This window comes from Oryx dammah, unplaced genomic scaffold (genome assembly GCF_014754425.2).
Source record: "Oryx dammah isolate SB20612 unplaced genomic scaffold, SCBI_Odam_1.1 HiC_scaffold_13, whole genome shotgun sequence".
Lineage (NCBI taxonomy): Eukaryota > Metazoa > Chordata > Mammalia > Artiodactyla > Bovidae > Oryx > Oryx dammah.
The window spans coordinates 17,859,711-17,879,725 of record NW_024070197.1 but is presented as its reverse complement, the minus strand read 5'-3'; the positions used below and the strand labels follow the sequence as shown (position 1 = coordinate 17,879,725).

Here is a 20,015-nt window from a genome sequence, read left to right as displayed (position 1 = left end):
CGCATCACTTGCAAATATTTTCTCCCATTCTGTAGGCTGCATTTTGGGTATTGTTGCTTATGCTGTTGCATTGTGTCTTTTTCCTCTCTGTATGCCTTAAACTTCAGTGGTCTCCCTTCCCAGTCACTGTGGTGGTATTAGTACACGAGCAAATCTCTCTCTTGTCCCAGGATCAGCATCACAAACGTCGAAGGCAAACAGTACTTTCACTGAATCTCCAGCACATGACATACTCTGAGTCTTCCCTATCTGCTACACACATCAGATTAGTTCACTACCTTAGACTTTGGGCTTCCCCGGTCCACAGCGGTAAAGAATCCACCGGCCAGTGCCAGTGATGCAGGAGACACAGGTTAGATCTCTGGGTCGTGAGGATCCCCTGGATGAGGGAATGGTAACCCACTCCAGCATTCTTGCCTGGGAGATCCCAGAGACAGAGGAGCCTGGTGGGCTACAGACCATGGGAGCAAAAAGAGCTGAACACATCTGAGTGACTGAGCACGCATTCACTTTAGACTTATCTCAGGCTAGTCCCCCATGTGGCTAACTCTCTGATCACTTTCAATATGTCCTCACATCCAATATGTCCTTTATTATGGACCCTATTCTTCTTTATCCCCAGCTGGGTGAACTGCAGTTAACTTCTGACTCCCAACATCCCAGAGTCAGCATAAAGCCCACAGGTTAACAGTCAGCCTTATACAAGGCTGTGCTCTCACTCCTGACCCCAGCTGTGAGTCCCACCCACACTTCTGACCAACGGACTATAAATTCAGGTATTTCCATGCCCCCTTGCAGGCTCAATAATTTGCTAAAACAATTCAGAAGGCTCAGGGAAGCACTATACGTACAATTGGAGTTTTACTATAAAGGATATCAGATGAGTTGGGAGGCTTTGGGTGCAGAGGTTCCACACCCTCTCCCGTGAAATCAAAGCGTGTCAGCCTCCTGGTGAAGCACCGGCCACAAAACTCCACTGAACTTTAGTGTTGAGTTTTTACTGGAGCTCAATTACATAATTATATTTAAGCAAAATTAATTGGCATAATGGATTAGGGCATCAGCCACTCAATCTCTGGCCTCCCTCTCTTTCCCAGGGGTCAAGTATCTGAAAATCCAAGCCCTCTCATCATATGTTGGGTCTTTCTAGTGAACGGTCCCCATCCTAAATCTGGGGACCCACCATGAGTCTCCTCATTGGCACAGTGAAAACACTGCTATCACTCAGTAAATTCAAAGGGTTTTTGAAGCTCTTTGTTAGGGACAAAAATCAAATTTATACTTTATTATACCAGCCAGAGAGCCCAAGAATCTTTCCCTGTATGCTTTTATTCCTCTTAGGAGACCTTTAATGGAGGTAAAAAAAAAAAAATTAGCCACTTTGTAAAATACATATAGTATGATGATATATTTTGTTTCTTACATATACATTTAAGCTCATATAGATGTATATACAACTAGTCATCTTTTATGCCTCAGTTCAGTTCAGTTCAGTCGCTCAGTCATGTCCGACTCTTTGCGACCCCATGAATCGCAGCACACCAGGCCTCCCTGTCAATCACCAATTCCCAGAGTTCACTCAGATTCATGTCCATCGAGTCAGTGATGCCATCCAGCCATCTCATCCTCTGTTGTCCCCTTCTCCTCCTGCCCCCAATCCCTCCCAGCATCAGAGTCTTTTCCAATGAGACAACTCTTTGCATGAGGTGGCCAAAGTACTGGAGCTTCAGCTTTAGCATCATTCCTTCCAAAGAAAGCCCAGGGCTGATCTCCTTCAGAATGGACTGGTTGGATCTCCCTGCAGTCCAAGGAACTCTCAAGAGTCTTCTCCAACACCACAGTTCAAAAGCATCAATTCTTAGGCGCTCAGCCTTCTTCACAGTCCAATTCTCACATCCATACATGACCACTGGAAAAACCATAGCCTTGACTAGATGGACCTTAGTTGGCAAAGTCATGTCTCTGCTTTTCAATATGCTATCTAGGTTGGTCATAACTTTTCTTCCAAGGAGTAAGTGTCTTTTAATTTCATGGCTGCAGTCACCATCTGCAGTGATTTTGGAGCCCCCAAAAATAAAGTCTGACACTGTTTCCACTGTTTCCCCATCTATTTCCCATGAAGTGATGGGACTGGATGCCATGATCTTCATTTTCTGAATGTTGAGCTTTACGCCAACTTTTTCACTCTTCTCTTTCACTTTCAAGAGGCTTTTTAGTTCCTCTTCACTTTCTGCCATAAGGGTGGTGTCATCTGCATATCTGAGGTTATTGATATTTCTCCCAGCAATCTTGATTCCAGCCTGTGTTTCTTCCAATCCAGTGTTTCTCATGATGTACTCTGCAGCATTGTATATTTATCAACTTTTCCAAATGACTCTGGTCCACATCAATATTTGAGAATTATTGTGGTTTTCTATTTCCATAGATTCTGCCTGCTGCTTCCTGCTTTACATCTCATTAATTTTTGTGTATTTCTTGTCCATTTTTCAGATTCAGCAGATATACTTGAAAATTCTGTGTCATTTACTACCGCATATTGTTTTTACTTTAATTTTTCCATTTCTCTTATAGAAGTTTACCTTTTCACAAATGAGATGGGAGAAGCATATTTACCTTTCATTTTCTTTCAGCTCTGGAATCAATGTGTGAAACCAAGTTATTATCGCTAAAGAAGGAAGTTTATGAAATAGAATCATGCCAGAGGGAAATGATGGGACTTAGAAAATATGGCTTTGAATACTCCAGTTTCAGAGATGTTTTGGAATATAGAAGTCACTTTGAAAAACAGCTGGGATATCAAAATGGGCATTTCAGCCAAGAAATACTCACTCGTGAGTACATGCCCACATTTATTCAACAGACATTCTTTACTTTACATCAAATTAACAATGAAGAGAAACCCTATGAATGTAAGAAATGTGGAAAGGTCTTTAGTCAGAATTCACAATTTCTTCAACATCAGAGAATTCATATTGGCGAAAAATCTTATGAATGTAAAGAGTGTGGGAAATTCTTTAGCTGTGGCTCACATGTTACTCGACATCTGAAAATTCATACAGGTGAAAAACCCTTTGAATGTAAAGAATGTGGAAAGGCCTTCAGCTGTAGCTCATACCTTTCTCAGCATCAGAGAATTCATACAGGTAAGAAACCCTATGAATGTAAGGAATGTGGGAAGGCCTTTAGTTATTGCTCAAATCTTATTGACCATCAGAGAATTCACACTGGTGAAAAACCCTACGAATGTAAAGTATGTGGAAAAGCCTTTACTAAGAGCTCACAACTTTTTCAGCATGTGAGAATTCATACAGGTGAGAAACCCTATGAATGCAAGGAATGTGGCAAAGCTTTCACTCAGAGCTCAAAGCTTGTACAGCATCAGAGAATTCATACAGGTGAGAAACCGTATGAGTGCAAAGAATGTGGCAAGGCCTTTAGTAGTGGCTCAGCACTTACTAATCATCAGAGAATTCACACGGGAGAGAAACCCTATGATTGTAAGGAATGTGGGAAGGCTTTTACTCAGAGCTCACAGCTTCGTCAACATCAGAGAATTCATGCTGGTGAGAAACCTTTTGAATGTCTTGAATGTGGGAAAGCCTTTACTCAGAACTCACAGCTTTTTCAACATCAAAGAATTCATACAGATGAAAAACCATATGAATGTAATGAATGTGGAAAGGCCTTTAATAAATGCTCAAACCTTACTCGACATCTCAGAATTCATTCTGGTGAAAAGCCCTATAACTGTAAGGAATGTGGAAAGGCATTTAGTAGTGGCTCAGATCTCATTCGTCACCAGGGAATTCATACTGATGAATAATAAAAGTTAAAGCTCTTTTCACCTTCCTGATCTTTTAAACAAACAAAAAAATCAGGTTTGATAGTTACCCTCTCTCACTATTTTTTGTTTATTTTATAAAATATATATATATTAAAAATATATTTCTTAAAATATATTTAATCCAAATATATTTTACTCTAAGTTAGGAATTTGCATTCTAAATTGATATTTGTTTGTCTCCACCCCTCTACTCCCCCACCCCATCTTGTACTAATGTCACATCAACAGTTTTATCCTTTCCTATTGTTTTGTTCTGCCTTCTTGGTGATATATTCTTGTTTATATTTGCTTGAGTCTCAAGGCTATTCTTCTCTTATCTATATGTTTGTGCTTACACCAGTATCACACTGTTTAAACTGTGTGACTTTGTATTTTTTAATTCTTTGTAGAATTAATTATAATCTTGTTTTTGAAGTAAGTTTTAGTCCTTTTGTTTCATTTCACACATTTATATTTTCTTACTAGAAAACAGAATATCAGAAAACTAGAAACTAAAAAAGCCAGGATTAATTGTAATTATGCTATCTATAGATAATGACTCTCAATTGGTAGAGCAAATCCTACCAGACTTTGTTTTTAAAGAAAATGTAGTCATGGTATACACATGTTGTACCTTTACCTGCTTTTTTATAATATAGTCAAAAATATTGCTATTTCAGTATATAGAGATTTTTACTATTTTTATTGATATACTTAATGACATTTTTTAATGACCTTATTATACATGTTATGGTTGCATCTAATTGTTTTTGGTTATAAAATCTTCCTTGATTAATATGACCCAAAGTTTATCTTTGGATGTTTTGGCTTTTTCCTTTTAAAACATCTACTTTAGTTGGTGAAATTATCTACATTTTGTCCTTATAAACTGTCTTATTCCTTTCACCAAGCCTAACCCCAATCTCATATGAGAAAGGTAATTAACCACCATTATCAATATTATTTATCTTTCCAGATTTTAACTTTTTACTTAAATATGTTAGTGACGTTTTCTTTTTCATGTATTAGTAAATATAATCATGGTGTATGTGTTGGTTTGTTGTGATGATTCAATGAATTAATAAATATTCAGAATTTTTCCTATCATGTGGCAAATATCTAGTAAAAGTTGTTCATTATTATCATTGATACACTCATTTTCATAATTGCCATTATTATTTGTGGAGGGCTTTCCTGGTGGCTCAGGGTAAAGAATCCGCCTGCCAATGCAGGAGACTCGGGTTCAGTCCATGGGTCAGGAAGATCCCCTGGAGAAGGAAATGGCATCCCACTCCAGTATTCTTGCCTGGAGAATCCCATGGATTCTCTGGAATCCCAGAGGAGCCTGGCAGACTATAGTCCATGGGGTCACAAAGAGTTGGACAAAACTGAGTGACTTAAGCAACAATTATTTGTGGAAAGGATTTTAACCATGTTGTTTACCTTTATCTAAGTCAAAGAATTCATAATGAAAAAAGACAAATGAGAGACTTCCCTGATTGTCTAGAGGATAAGACTCCGTGCTCCCAATGCAGGAGGCCTGGGTTTGATCCCTGGTTGGGGAACTAGATCCTACATGCTGCATCTAAGAGTTCCCACGCTGCAACTAAAGATCTCACAGGCTGCAATGAAGACCTGGTGCAGCCAAATAAATAAACAAATATTTTTTTAAAAAGAGAAAGAGAAATGAGTGTAGTGAACATAGGAAAGTTTTTCCTATCCCCATTATTTGGCTTGAAATTTTAAAAGGGAAACAAAGTTTTTGTGGGTAGTCTACATTCAGACTTCATTTTTATGCTTCACAAAGATTAATACCCATTTGAAACCCTATGGATATAATGATGGGTTGGTGAAAGCATAACTGTCAAATAAGCAGGAAGAGATAAGAATATTTTTCCTAATTATGCCCCCAAAAGTAGAAAATATACAGGGCACATTATTTAACTAGAATGAGCGACACAGTAACAAAACGATAGCCAACAAATATCTGAATATTGATTTAGTACCCCTCTTGATTAACATGGGTTAAGGAACTAAATCCTTAGAATACACATTATTTAAATGTGAATGAATATGAGAACACAATTGAAAAACCTGTGAGTGGCAGGGAAAATTGAATTGGAAGTTTTATAACTCAGTATGCATTCATACATTAAAGTACTAGAAAGATTATTAAAATGAATACAGAACCTGAAGAGCTAAAACAAGCAAAAATATATCTAAAATAGGGGCAGAGAAAGGCATTGTTAGTTGTCAAATGCAGAAATAAATGACAAAAGTAAATAATTTAAAATAGAAAATGTATCTGATTGAAAGTAGACAAGCCACTGATTCAGGTTGGGGAGTACAAATGACAGCTGAACAGTACCATGAATGAGAAACTGAAATGACTTTCAGTAAAGAATCTGTCTACATTGCGGGAGACCCAGGTTTGATCCCTGGGTTGGGAAGATCCCCTGGAGAAGGGAAAGGCAACTCACTCCAGTATTCTTGACTGAAGAATCCCATGGACAGAGGAGTGTGGCAGGCTACAGTCCATGGGTTCGCAAAAGAGTTGGACACAACTGAGTGACTAATATTTTCATACTTACTACCTATTTAAATGTAAAAGGACATTATCTTTTTGGGTGATTAAAATATTCTGGGATTGGCAGTGTATATACTAAAAACCACTCTATACTTTAAAAGGGTAAATATATACAGTATATGAACTTTATCTCAAACTTAAAAGTACTATAGATGTTTTTTAGAACATATCCGAAAATCTGGACAAAGTGTATGATTTTTTAGAAAGAAACTGGATTGACTTGATATCAGAATTGACTAGAGAAGAATAAAATCTTTAATAGATTCTCTCCAAAAGGAACATTTTTTAAACCAAAAAAATAAATATCAGGGGAATTCCATGGCAATCCAGTGGTTAGGACTCCACGCTCCCACTGCTGGGAGTCCAGACTTGATCCCTGATGAAGGAACTAAGATCCTGCAAACCATGTGGTGAAGTAAAAAATTAAATAAATGTCAGCTACACTAAAGACATACATATATTTATAGATTAAACTGTGAAATGTGTTAGGAACTCTTCCAGGACACAGACTGAGGTAGCAAGTTATCTGATTTTATGAATCTGTCATAACCCTAATGATAAAACTTGCTGCAAGGACACAAAAAGATAATATGCCCAGAATTAGTTATGAAAATATGCAATGTTAAAAATTAGCAAGCTAAATCTTGTAATCTATTGAAAGGAAATAAATACTTGTCACAATCTGAATTTTGGAACATTTCTAAAAAATCTTTATTTAAAGTTGCTATTCACTTTTTGAAACTTGGAAATCAAATCAATTTAGTTAATACAATGTTCCTTAGTATTTGAACTTGGAAACCTAATAGACTTGGATAGCAAGGGGTTCTTGGAGTACAACACAAGATAATTCACATGGAATTTCTAGAATTTAAATAACTAAAATATTATAAGTGAAAATATATTATCAATCCTCAATGTCTTCTAGTTGTACCTTTCTTATCAGTATTTGACAGAATGGGATATATTTTATAAATAAACAAGAGTTATCTGACCTGCTGGAATATCATTGTGTTCATTTATACCCTGTCTACTTCTCTTTTGAAGAGTCTTTAAAACAGCTAATGAATCCAATCATTGACACGCATTTAGTACAGGGATGTAGTGGGAGGTGGGAAAGAGGTTGTTAAAACAACCACAGAATTTCAACTCTTATTGCAGTTTGAATGTATGGTATGAAAGGTGTTTGTTCCCATGATAGCAAGAAAACCAGGGTCATACTTAGGAATAAGTTTAGTAAAAGATATGAAAGATCTTTGTATGGAAAACTGCAAAACATTGCCAAGGGAAATTAGTCAAGATTTTTTTTTTTTTTTTTTTGGCCCCGCTGCATAACTTGTGAGATCTCAATTCCCCAACCAGGGATTGAACCTGGGCCCTGGCAATGAAAGTGCAAAGTCCTAACCACTGGACCACCAGAGAATTCCCTAGAAAAGATCTAAATAGATGGCAATACCATGGCTATGGATTGGAAAATTCAATGTCTTTAATAAAATTTCCCCAAATTTACCTATAGATTCAATACTCTCCTAGTCAAAGTACCAGAATGCTTTTTTAAATTTTAAATTGATAAAAAGCATTCTAAAATGTATGGAGAAATCCAAAGACCTAGAACAACAAAAATCAGTATTGAAAAAGAATAAATTGGAGAACTAATTTCAAGACTTGCTATAGAGCTATGATAAACCAATAAAGACTGGTATTTGTCTAAGGATAGACAAATAGGTCAGTGGAGTAGAATAAAAAGTACAGAAATATACCACAACAGACACCAGAGCTCAACCTGTATATTCTAACATATCACAAAGTAATTTGACCATGAAAACTTTTCCCTCCTACTTGTCATTAACATTTGTGAGAAATGAACACATCTGGGAAATGTTTACTTAACTAAAATATATGAGTAAGAAGTTAAGTTTAGGAGATTATTGTATGTAGTTAAAGCATTTTGGGTTAGGAGTTTTCCATGTCTGTAATATTGGATCCTGTAGAAAGCCTCTAAGTTAGTCCTGCTCTTTTCACTGAGACAAATTCTCAGTCTGAGTTAGTCTCAGCCCTAATACTCTACTTGTGCAGAATAATCTTTATCAATTATTATCACTTTGAACCTAATACTCAAGGAGGGTAAAGGAGGATAGCTTCATTTTTGTCTTACATTGTCATTTTTTGTTTGTTTGTTTTGGCCACACCACACAGCTTGCAGAATATTAGTTCCCCTACCAGGGACTGAACCTGAGCTCTTGACAGCGTGGCATCCTAACCACTGGACCACCAGGAAATTCACTCTCATTATCACCTTAAACATGCTCAGTGGAGCTAGGTCTTCTCTGATCCTCTTAAAATTTAATTAAAGATCTTGATTTTTTTTTGATCACTCCTACTTACTACAGATAATTTCAGCTCACTAATATAAATATCTTCTTGATGAAGGTGTAAGAGGAGAGTGAAAAATACAGCTTGAAACTCAATGTTCAAAAAACTATAATCATGGCCTCCAGTCCTATCACTTCATGGCAAATAGATGAGGACAAAATGGAAACCGTGGCAGATTTTATTTTCTTGGGCTCCAAAATCACTGAACAGTGACTGCAGCCATGAAATTAAAAGAAGCTTGCTCTTTGGAAGAAAAGCTATGATAAACCCGTGTTTTGTGTTAGTTGCTCAGTCGTGTCTGACTCTGCGACCCCATGAACTGTAGCCTGCCAGGCTCCTCTGTCCATGGAATTCCCCAGGCAAGAATAGTAGTGTGGGTTGCCATTTCCTGCTCCAATGATAAACCTAGATAGCGTATTAAAAAGGTGAGACATCACTTTGCCGACAAAGGTCTGTATAGTCAAAGCTATGGTTTTTCCAGTAGTCATGTACACATGTGAGAGTTGGACATAAAGAAGGCTGGGCACCGAAGAATTGATGCTTTCCAATTATGGTGCTGGAGAAGACTCTTGAGAGTCCCTTGGACAGCAAGGAGATCAAACCAGTCAATCCTAAAGGAAATCAACTCTGAATATTCATTGGAAGGACTGATGCTGATGTTGAAGAGCCAATACTTTCGCTACCTGATGAGAAGAGCCAACTCATTGGAAAAGACCCTGATGCTAGGAAAGATTGAGGGCAGGAGGAGAAGGAGGCAACAGAGGATGAGATGGTTGGATGGCATTATCAACACAATGGACATGAGTCTGAGCAAACTCTGGGAGATAGTAAAGGACAGGGAAGCCTGGCGTGTTGTAGTCCATGGGGTCGCAAAGAGTCAGACATGCCTTAGAGACTGAACAGCAATATAAATATCCAGTCTTCATAGCAGAGTGAAATTAAAACTACTTTCTCTGCTTTGATCTCTGCAGTTCATGGCAAATTGTATTTTCCAAAAATTGCCATAACTATATTTTTGTTTCCACATGGTCTTCCAGAACCTTGTTATTTTCCCATCAGGAAGTGGAGTGCATGTTCTTTCCCTTTGAATCTGGATGGGCTTTTAAAACTGTAAGTACAGGGGAAATGATGCTCTGTGATTCTGAGACTAGCCATAAGAGGTGATTCATCTTCCATCTGGATCTTTCTCAGGATTTTGAGCTGCAGTGTAAGATGTCTGTGTAGCTCAGTTGGTAAAGAATTTGCCTGCAGTGCAGGAGACCTGGGTTTGATCCCTGGATTGGGAAGATCCCTTGGAGAAGGAAATGGCAACCCACTCCAGTATCCTTGCCTGGAAAATTTCATGGACAGAGGAGCCTGGTGGACTGCAGTCCATGGGGTCACAAAGAGTCGGACACGACTGACCAACTAACACTAACACCATGCTGTTAAGAAGCTCAAACTAGCCCACACAGAAAAATCACATGGACAAACCCTTGAGATTACACGAAATAAGAGATGTCCAGCCAGCTTCCAGTTGCTCCTGGGACTTCACACTGTTCCAGGTTTAGCCATCAAGAAAAGTCTGAGCCAGAACTGTCCAGCTAGGCTGTTTCTGAATTCCTGACCCAGAAAAACCATGAAAGATAATAAATGATTGCTGTTGCTTGAAACCACTAAAGTTGAAAGAACAGATATACAAACAGACGATGCCAGATTGTATATTATGATAGAACTCTGACCCACAAAATCTGCAGACACCAGAAAACCAAACTACAAACTTGGCAGCAATCAGTGCAGAACTCTCAGGACTTGGTCAATAACTGCTAGCTTCCCTATCTTTCGCCTCTGCTTCCAACTCAGAACCAACCAGAGAAAACCAAACCACACACAACCAACCACAAAAGTTGCACTTTTTGTACTTGGCCCACCTCTAGCTTCTCTTGGATAATGACCTCCGATCAAAATACACCTGAAGCCTTCCCTTTTTTTTCAGTATAAAGCTTTGCCCGTTCCCTGCCGGTTTCCTGCTTTTGAGTCAATGACAAACATAAGCAGTGGTGGCTGCAATACTAGTAATTTGAAGCAACCTAACAAAAGTGAGATAATGCGTTAATTACATAGATGGCATGTAGAATTTACAAAACATTGCGGAATAACACAATGTTCAATATACATGATTTTAAAAGCAGGTTAAGAAGACAAATAGTGAAGGACAGGGAAGCCTGGCATGCTGCAGTTCATGCGGTCTCAGAGAGTCAGTCGGGACTCAGCGACAACAAAGAGGACAAATATTTATATGAAAGGATATAAGCTTAAGAGCCTCCTGGCTGGTCCTAGTGGTAAAGAACCCGCCTGCCAACGCAGGAGAGGCAAGAGAGGTGGGTTCGATTTCTGTATCGGGAAGATCCCCTGGAGGAGGGCATGGCAACCTACTCCGGTATTCTTGCCTGGAGAATTCCGTGGACAGAGGAGCCTGGCAAGCTACAGTCCATAGGGTCGCAAAGAGTCCTGCACGATTGAAGTGACACAGCACTGCACGCATGTAAGCTTAAACATAGTTATGCCTGAATCGAGAAATTACAGGTGTTTTGTTATTTCTGGTTGTAGACAATAAGACGAGGCGCTTGTCTGGTTTTGTGTTTGTACGCCCAGCCCTCGCAAGCTAGCTGTTTCCACGTGAGACCCGGAGCTCACCTGCGCTGGCCTCGCCACTCCCGGATCGCGCCTTGGGGCGGGGCTTGGAGAGCTTCCAGGCCTGCGCAGGGGCTTCTGGGAGATGTGGTCCAGCCGCCAGGCCTCCGCGCCCGCTTGCGCCCAGACCCCATCGTCTAGGCCTTCTGGGTCGGCGGTGTGGGTGTATCGCGCTCATTGCGTGGAACGAAGGCTGGTGAAGGCCCTGTGACGGCCTCCATGCCCAAGACCTCCAGGCCTAGAGAGGTGAGTCCCCCAGTTTTACTGGCTGAAGGCAGCGCGAATAGCCGAAGGTCCCCGGATCGTGCGAAAGGGGAAGGCGAAAACCGAAGGTCCGAGAGTCGCGGGGTCTGAGGGGCAACGCAGGGAGCATCTTGGTTTTATTGAAATAGGGGTGAATCGCTACGACGTGGTCCCGAGGTTGGTGGCCTGCAGGCATCCATGGGTTGAGGGGCTGGAGGGCAGGTTTCCTTGCATCTGGGAGACAGCCTGTGCTGGGCATTTTGGTTGGCGAGGCAGCTGGGGCTTTGCAACCCCAGGTTGTTGGGGAAGGGACAGTGGGGAAGGGCTTTTGAGAGTGTTGACTGGGAAAAAAACGCACAACCTAAAAGTTTATGTTTTATCTGGTAGCCTTTCTCAGATGGCTCTGAGGGACTGCTCTGAAGAGCTAAGGATTATAGGGGTTTTGTGAGAAAACCCAGGTAGTTAGAACAAGAAACGATTACTGATAATTAGAAAAAAAACGGACAGCTAAAGTTAATGAACTAAGCGATTTTCTTTGTATGAGGAAGTGCAGGAGTCTGGGCTCCCTGAAGTCATTCCTTTGATACGCACCTTAACTATGTAGGGTAAATGTGCCTGTCTCCGGCTTGATTCCGGTCGGGGTGCACAGTTGGAGCTGGCTGCAGTGGCTGCTGACTAGCTGGCCACAATATCCTTTGTTTACTGATATGGCAGGCAGCATTCTTAGTCCAGAGGGGCAGTTTATGGGGCTGTAAGTTCTTAGGTGTTTATGAGGGCAGCTAGATGCGTGGAGCCGTGGAGAGGAGTTAGGAAGTGCCCCTTGGTTTGAGATGTAGTAGGGGTCAAGAAAGTGTTAGTCGCTCCTCGTGTTCGACTTGTGCCACCCCATGGACTGTAGTCCACTAGGTTCCTCTGTCCATGGAATTCTCTAGGTAAGAATACTGGAGTGGGTAGCCATTCTCTTCTCCAGGGGATCTTCCTGACCCAGGGATCGAACCTGGGTCTCCTGCGTTCCTGGCAGATTCTTACTATCTAAGCCAACAGGGACGTCGTGAGGTTTGGTGTTTATGGTGACAATATGTTCTGGTGTCTCTTATTTTGGAGATAACTTGGACTTTGAGGAGATGTGGCCAAAATCTTGTATCCTCACTTTTGTTGTAGGTGCTCCTGTGAAACCACCTTCATCTCTGACTCAATGGACTTTTATTTTTTTAACACGTCTTTTAAAAAAAATTATTTTAATTTGGCTGCGCTGGGTTTTAGTTGCTACACACATGATCTTAGATTTTCCTTGTGTCATGCGAGATCTTTAGTTGCATCATCAGAGCTCTTAGTTGTGGCATATGGGATCTAGTTCCCCGACCAGGGATCAAACCTGAGCCCCCTGCATTGAGAGCACAGAGTCTTAGCCATTGGACCACCAGAGAAGTCCCTCGGTGGGCTTTTTCTATAAGTGAGCCTAGGGATCTGTTATCAGAGGGATGGGCAGATTGTCTTGGACACCAGGATGGGCTCTTCTCCAGCCAGGCTCTCTGTGGATTGCCAAAGGCTTGCTGCCACTTTGCATCTGAGAACCTCCTGAGCTCAAAGTGGTCAGCAGCTTCTCTAAGCTCCCAGATGCTTTGGAGTTAAATGACGTTCCCCTGGGTACTTGCCTCTGGGGTAGTGAAGCCAGGAAGGTCACACCTGTGGTCACTTCCATGTGTGTGCATGCTTAGTCGATCAGTTGTGTCCGACTCTTTGTGCCCCTGTGGACTGTAGCCCACTGGGTTCCTCAGTCCAGGGGATTCTTCAGGCAGAAACACTGGAAATGCTCTGGCCATGCTCTCCAGGAGATCGTCTCAACCCAAGGGTCAAATCTGCATCTCCTGTGTCTCCTGCATTGCAGGCAGATTCTTTACCCACTGAGTCATTGGGGAAGCCCTCAATCACCTCCCCAGTTATCTGCAAAAGAGAATTCTCCACACTCTTGACCAGTGAGGGCCGAAGGGGAGTTGTATGTCCTTTCTTGTCTCAGTGGAAGTTACGGTTCCAGGTGTAAAAGGTGGAGGTATCCCAGTTGCGAGTTTGGTATCACACGTGACATGTGAGTCACAGGCCTGGTTATATCTCTGCAAAGCCCTTCTGAGTACAGACACATGATAAACTACGTGTATTTAAAGTGTTCAATTTTATATATTTTGACATTTCAATACACTCTGAAACCATCATCTCAGTCAAGATGACCAATATATCTTATCACCTCCTTAAGTTTCCTTGTTCACTTTCATAACCGTGCTTCCTGACCCTACCTCCCCCCTCCATTTGAAGGACACAGTCAAATTGTTCTCCCCCAGAAGACTGTACCTACTTACATTCTAACAGCATAAAAGACTGATCATTTTCCCACAGCCTCTCTAACGAGAAGGTTTTCAGATTTTGAAACATTTATTGATCTGATAACAAAAAAAAAAGAGAGAAATTCAAGAATTTCACAAGTTTGCCTTTTGAGAATTATAGGTCTGTATCCCAAAGGGCTTCTCTGGTGGCTCACGTGGAAAAGAATCTGCCTGCAATGCAGGAAACCCTGGTTCTATCCCTGGGTCGGGAAGATCCTCTGAGAGGGAAAGGGCAGCTCACTCCAGTATTTTTATCTGGGAATTCCCATGGACAGAGGAGTCTGGTGGACTACAGTCCATGGCGTTTTGAGAAGTCAGACACAACTGAGCAACTAACATCCCAAAGTGGGGCTTCCCAGGTGGTGCAGCGGTAAAGAATCCGCCTGGCAACGCAGGAGATTGCAGGAGACACTGGTTTGATCCTTGGGTCAGAAAGATCCCCTGAGGGAGGAAATGGCAACCCACTCCAGTATTATTGCCTGGAGAATTTCATGGACAGAAGAAGCTGGTGGGCTACAGTCCACAGTGACACAGAGTTGGACATGACTGAGTGACTGAGCATGCACGCATGCATCCCACAGTGGGAAGTTTTCAGGAAATCTTCACGGAGGTGGCAGCATTTGCTGCCATATGACTGGATCAATCTGTGAAGCTACAATCCTAAGAAAGTCAGAGCCGGGTACCCCTGCGAAGTAGGGGCATGCCTTGTACACAGTGGATGCTTAGTAAATGTTTATTACCTTAACTATACTTTACTTCATTAACAGCATCCTCACTTAAATAGAGACGTCCAGGCCCTAGCCTGAAGTCTGGGCTGCTGGGACATCTCCTCTCCTGCCTACAGGAACAAAACAGCTACCTGAGCATGAAGGCCGCAGGAGGCCCCCCACATGCAGGAGTTCCATCTTTCGTGGAGACAACACCTCCTGAAACTCCCTCTGGATGTTCCAGGTGGAGCTTGGAGAGGCTGAAGAGAGATTCCCCCAGCAGAGCCACTGGGCTGCGGGGATTCCCTTCCTAACAGGGCGGGCAGGATGTGGGACCACGTTGAAGCTGGAATGACCTCAGAGGCTAAGGAGAAAGGTGAGTTAAATCACTGCTGAAGCACATAGTAGGTATTCAGTGAGTGTTTGGGGGGCTGGGGAGAAAGTATCAGGGTCGAAAGGCTATTTGTGAAAGTACAAAGAGGAAAACTCTTTCTAGGGGAGGGTGTGTCAGGTAATGGTAAACGAGAACCAGTGTCACCAACTGAATATAACATGCCCCCTTCTCCTTTCTTGGTAACTAAGATACTGGTCTATTTCAGTGAGCCAAGTTCATTTTTCACAGCTTTTTTCTTTTTACCCAGCACTGCCTTCTGAAGACTCTGTCCTTCTTCAGGAAGAGGAGGAAATGCCCAGATTACAGGTAAATCAGAGTCTGCCTTCTCTCCCTGAAAATATCACCCACATACCTCATTTTGGGAGTGTTAGAGGAGGAGAGCAAAACAACACGTACATTGTGCTGGCTCTGGGCTAGACATATGTTACTCCAGTTTCTCAAAATGTCTGAGCATTGCTGGTAGGAGTGTAAAATAGTATAATATAGTTTGGAAAACAGTTTTAGAGTTGCTTATATAATTAAGCACATACTTAGCATTGACCTAGAAATCCCATGGTATTTACCCAGAGGAAATGAAAATATATGTCCACACAAAAATCTGTATGTGACTAGGGGCTTCCCTGGTGGCTCAGTGGTGAAGAATCCGCCTGCCAATGCAGGAGACACAGCTTCAACTCCTCGTCTGGGAAGATCCTACGTGCCGTGGAGCAACCAAGGCTGTACGCCACAACTATTGAGCTTGTGCTCTAGAGCCTGGGAACTGCAACTATTGCACCTCCTCAAGCCCATGAGCCCTAGAGCCTGTGCTCTGCAACAAGAGAAGCCTCCACAATGAGAAGTCTGTGCACTGCAACTAGACAAGAGCCTACGTGCAGCAATGAAGACCCAGCACAGCCAAAAATAAATAAAAATTTATTTAAAAAAACTGTATATGACTGTTAGCAACTTTGTTTATAAGAGCCCCAAACCAGAAATGACCATCAACTGATAAGTAGATAAACAAAATGTCTTAATCCATATAATTAAGAACTACTCAACTGAAAAAAAAAAAAAAAAAAGAACAAACTGCTGATACATGTAACAACTTGAATAAATATCAAAAGCATTAGGCTGAGAAAGATAAGCCAGATATGAAAGATATGCCAGATAAAATGTAAGGTAAAAGATAAGCCAGATATATGCTGTGTGCTTCTGAGACAGGGTGGGACCTGGGGCCCTTTGCTCCAGTGCTGCAAGGCTTACACCTGGACAGATGTCTCCTTGAGCAACAAAATGCTAAGAAAATATAAGAGACTAAAAATAACTGCAATAACTGTGCATACACAGTTGGGGCAAATTCTGGACAAAAGGTCAAAAAGGGCAAAAAACCCCAACTGCCAGCTCTGAAGAGCTTGGAGCAAAACCAGGGTGTTGGGAGCAAAAGCAGGTCTTACACATGCCCCTTGCACACAGCATCAACAAAGGGGTAGACAGAACACCTAAGCCATTCCTCCTGCCCAACCACTGGACACACCCCTACTCTCATCCTGTATAAGGAACCAGCTCAGGGAGGGAGCCAGTGAGCGAGCAAGGGAAGGCTTTACTTGCTTTTATTCTCTGCTGCTACAGGGAACCCAATAAGGCCTTGCTTGAATTTCTTGTCTAACCTCTTGTCATTTTCTGTTGGTTGGGAAAGGCCAAGAATCCTGGTCGATATCAGTTCCATTTATATGAAATTTAGAACAGGCTGGATTAATCTACAGTGACAGCAGATCATTGGTTGTTGAGAGCAGGGAGTCAGGGCAGGGAATCAACTAGGAGCAAACAACACAAGGGAACTTTCTGGAGTGATGGAAATGATCTATGTCATGATCGGTATGTGAGTTACACAGGGGTATTCTTTTTTCAAAACTCATCAACTGGTATACTTAGGGTTCATGTTGGTTCACTGGGTATTTAACCTAAATGAGAAACAATTTGTGAACAGAAACAACATAAAAAACAACTCACCTCTCCAAAAAAAAAAAAAAAATATATATATATATATATATATCTGTATGGTATACAGGAGATAACTATTTCAGAGAAGAAGAAGGAGGTTCAAAGAAGGATTTCTGGGTTTTTTACCCAGAATCACCTGTTTTTTAGTGCTTCAGCTTTGCGCGAAGGACCATGTAGTCTGGCTTGACACTCTGCTTGCCCCTGTGTGCTCCCATCATCCCCACCTCATGAGTTAATAGCCCTTTGCAAATCCTCTTTTCCTTATTCTTTATTTGGCAGGCTTAACATTTAGGCCAAAAATGGACCAGAGACGAGGCTGCTGCGGTGTGACACCCTTCTGTTGTCTGATCCTTGCACCATCCTTGATTTCCCCTCATAGCCATTCTGTGTCTTCACTTTATGCTCTGAACAAACCCCTCCCTAGGAAAAAACCCCTGCTTCCCATAATGATAGCCACTATTCTGACTTTTCATACTGTAGTATGATTTTGAACTTTTAAAATAGAAGCTGGATACATACAGTACTCTTCTGTGCCTGTCTTTTCTCAATATTTGTTGTGAGACTGATCTCTGTTATTTCATATATATATAGTTTATTTTCATTTCTTGTAGAGCAGTAATTTCCAAAGCTTTTTGGTATCAGGACCCCTTTACACTTTTGAAAGTGGCTTTTGTTATGTGGGTTATCAATATTACCAGATCAGAAGTTCAAACTAACAAAACTTTAAAGTATTTATTAATCCATTCAAAAATTAATCCATTATAGTCAATATCACATTAAAAAAAAACACCTTATTTTCCAAACAAAAAAAATTTAAAGAATGGAAATGTTTTATATTTTTGCTAACATCTTTAATGTCTGCCTTAATAGAAAACAGCGGTAATCTTATATCTGCTTCCTCAGTTTCTTTGTTGCAAGACTGTACATCAATGTAGCCTCTGAAAAATTCTTCTCTTTAACAGAGAATTATAGTGGATAAGCCCAATAATATCTTAGAATTATTATTGAAAATAATATTAACTGTACAGACACCACTGACAGGAGCTTGGCGATCCTCATGGGTCCCTGAACCACACTTCGGGAACTGCTACTGAATATTAATCCTTCATGCAACTGTACCAAGAGTTTGTATATCTTTCTACTGTGGATGTGTGAGTAGGGATTCGGAGTCCAAAATAAATGTTGTTAGTATATAATCATCAAAGGGAGGTTTCCTAGATAACATTTCTCATTAACCAGAGTCCTTATTTTAGATCTTTGACTTGCTTCTTCTCACACAACTGTCCACTCCTTTTTCTTGCCAGCTGGAATTCCCCACTTTCCTCTAGTCACATTTTAACCATCCCACAAGGCTAGTACCTGGCTTTCTCCAGGGTACCTGCCCTTCTCCAGGGTACCTGCCCTCATGGCCCCAGTCTACCGTAGATTCTTTCTCTGGGCCCTTCCCTGAGTAAATCTCAAAATTGAGATTTGTTGTGTGGATAGTACCTCTGGAATTATATAGCCTTTCATGTACTCTGGTTGAAATTGACTCTTCTTACCAGAGAAACTCTAAGGGCGGAAGAGTTTTGTTTTTTCTTTTTGTTAAATCTGCCTCTTGTATCTTTTCCATGTTCTATATAAGCAGTCCCCAATCTTTTTGGCACCAGAGACCCATTTCATGGAAGACAGTTTTTCCATGGACCGGTACGGGGTGGGGGTGGGGGATGATTTTAAGATGGTTCAAGGAACATTACATTTATTGTGCTTTATTTTTATTATTATTACATCAGTTCCATCAGATAATCAGGCATTAGATCCCAGAGGTTGGGGCCCACATTCTACATAATACAAACAGATACATGGTTGTGTACCTAAGTGAGTCTGATTCAGGATCCTGGAGACTGCCAGGACCACATATAGATGTCAGAATTCATTGGTGCTCGTCAGCTGCATTCCTCTGTGGGGATAGGTATACCTGAGGATAACCATGTTTGTTCTTTTAGGAGCTAGTTACATTCAAGGATGTGGCTGTTGACTTTACCGAGGAGGAGTGGGAGCATCTGGATCCTTCTCAGAGGCACCTGTACCGAGAAGTGATGTTGGAGAACTTTGGGAATCTCATCTCCTTGGGTGAGAATCACATCTTCCAGAACCCACCTGGTCTCCTGCTGGTTCAGTTGTATGGAATAAATCCTGAGGGGATTTGCATTTAGCGGTCCACATGTTCCTGATCCCTTATGGTAGTGGGTATCAGATTTGAGAAAGCATAAAGATACCTGAGATGAAGGCAAGAGATGCCAGTTCCTATCCAAATTAAAGGAGACTAAAGAGATAAGACAGGGCTTCCCTGGTGGCTCAGATGGTAAAGAATCTGCCTGCAGTGCAGGAGACCTGGGTTTGATACCTGGATATCGAATTTGGGCACAGAATCATTACTGTTCAACCCATTGAGAATTATTACTGTTGTATATTGCTAATAGGGCTTTCCACGTGGCGCTAGTGGTAAAGAACCCACCTGCCAATTCAGGAGATGTAAGAGATGCAGGTTCGATCTCTGGGTTGGGAAGATCTCCTGGAGGAGGGCATAATCCCATGGACAGAGGAGCTTGATGGGCTATGGTTCCATAGGGTCGCAAAGAGTTGAACACAACTGAAGCAAGTTAGGACACACACAAATTACAAATAGGCCTCTTCACTGAAGTTCCCTGGAACTCCTAGAACAACTTCTTGTTTTGAGAAGCAAAATATATATTTATTTGTTTATTTGTGTGTTTTTGTGTATATATATTTATATATGTTTGTGTGTGTGTGTATATATATATATGGGATTTCCAGGTGGCTCAGTGATAAAGAATCCGCCAGCCAGTGCAGGAGCCAC

The 20,015-nt window shown here is 41.3% G+C and overlaps 1 protein-coding gene, 1 long non-coding RNA gene and 1 other non-coding gene across 4 annotated transcripts in view; 2 read left to right on the top strand and 1 right to left on the bottom strand.

The window, feature by feature from the left end:
• Positions 1 to 20,015, top strand: part of LOC120872609 (zinc finger protein 383-like) — a 261,148-nt gene that overhangs the window by 237,824 nt on the left and 3,309 nt on the right. The window contains 1 exon segment of the mRNA XM_040253116.1: positions 2,631 to 3,779. Within this exon segment, the coding sequence (XP_040109050.1) occupies positions 2,631 to 3,779 (1,149 nt within the window).
• Positions 7,758 to 7,829, bottom strand: TRNAE-UUC. Its single transcript has one exon. It is a non-coding gene; the product is annotated as a tRNA-Glu (tRNA).
• LOC120872612 lies at positions 10,155 to 18,844 on the top strand. 2 transcript variants are annotated; one of them, XR_005723281.1, is made up of 5 exons: positions 10,155 to 11,140; positions 11,370 to 11,699; positions 15,026 to 15,157; positions 15,423 to 15,481; positions 15,835 to 18,844. It is a non-coding gene; the product is annotated as an uncharacterized LOC120872612 (long non-coding RNA). The 2 variants fall into 2 exon arrangements; XR_005723280.1 differs by having other exon boundaries at positions 14,919 to 15,157.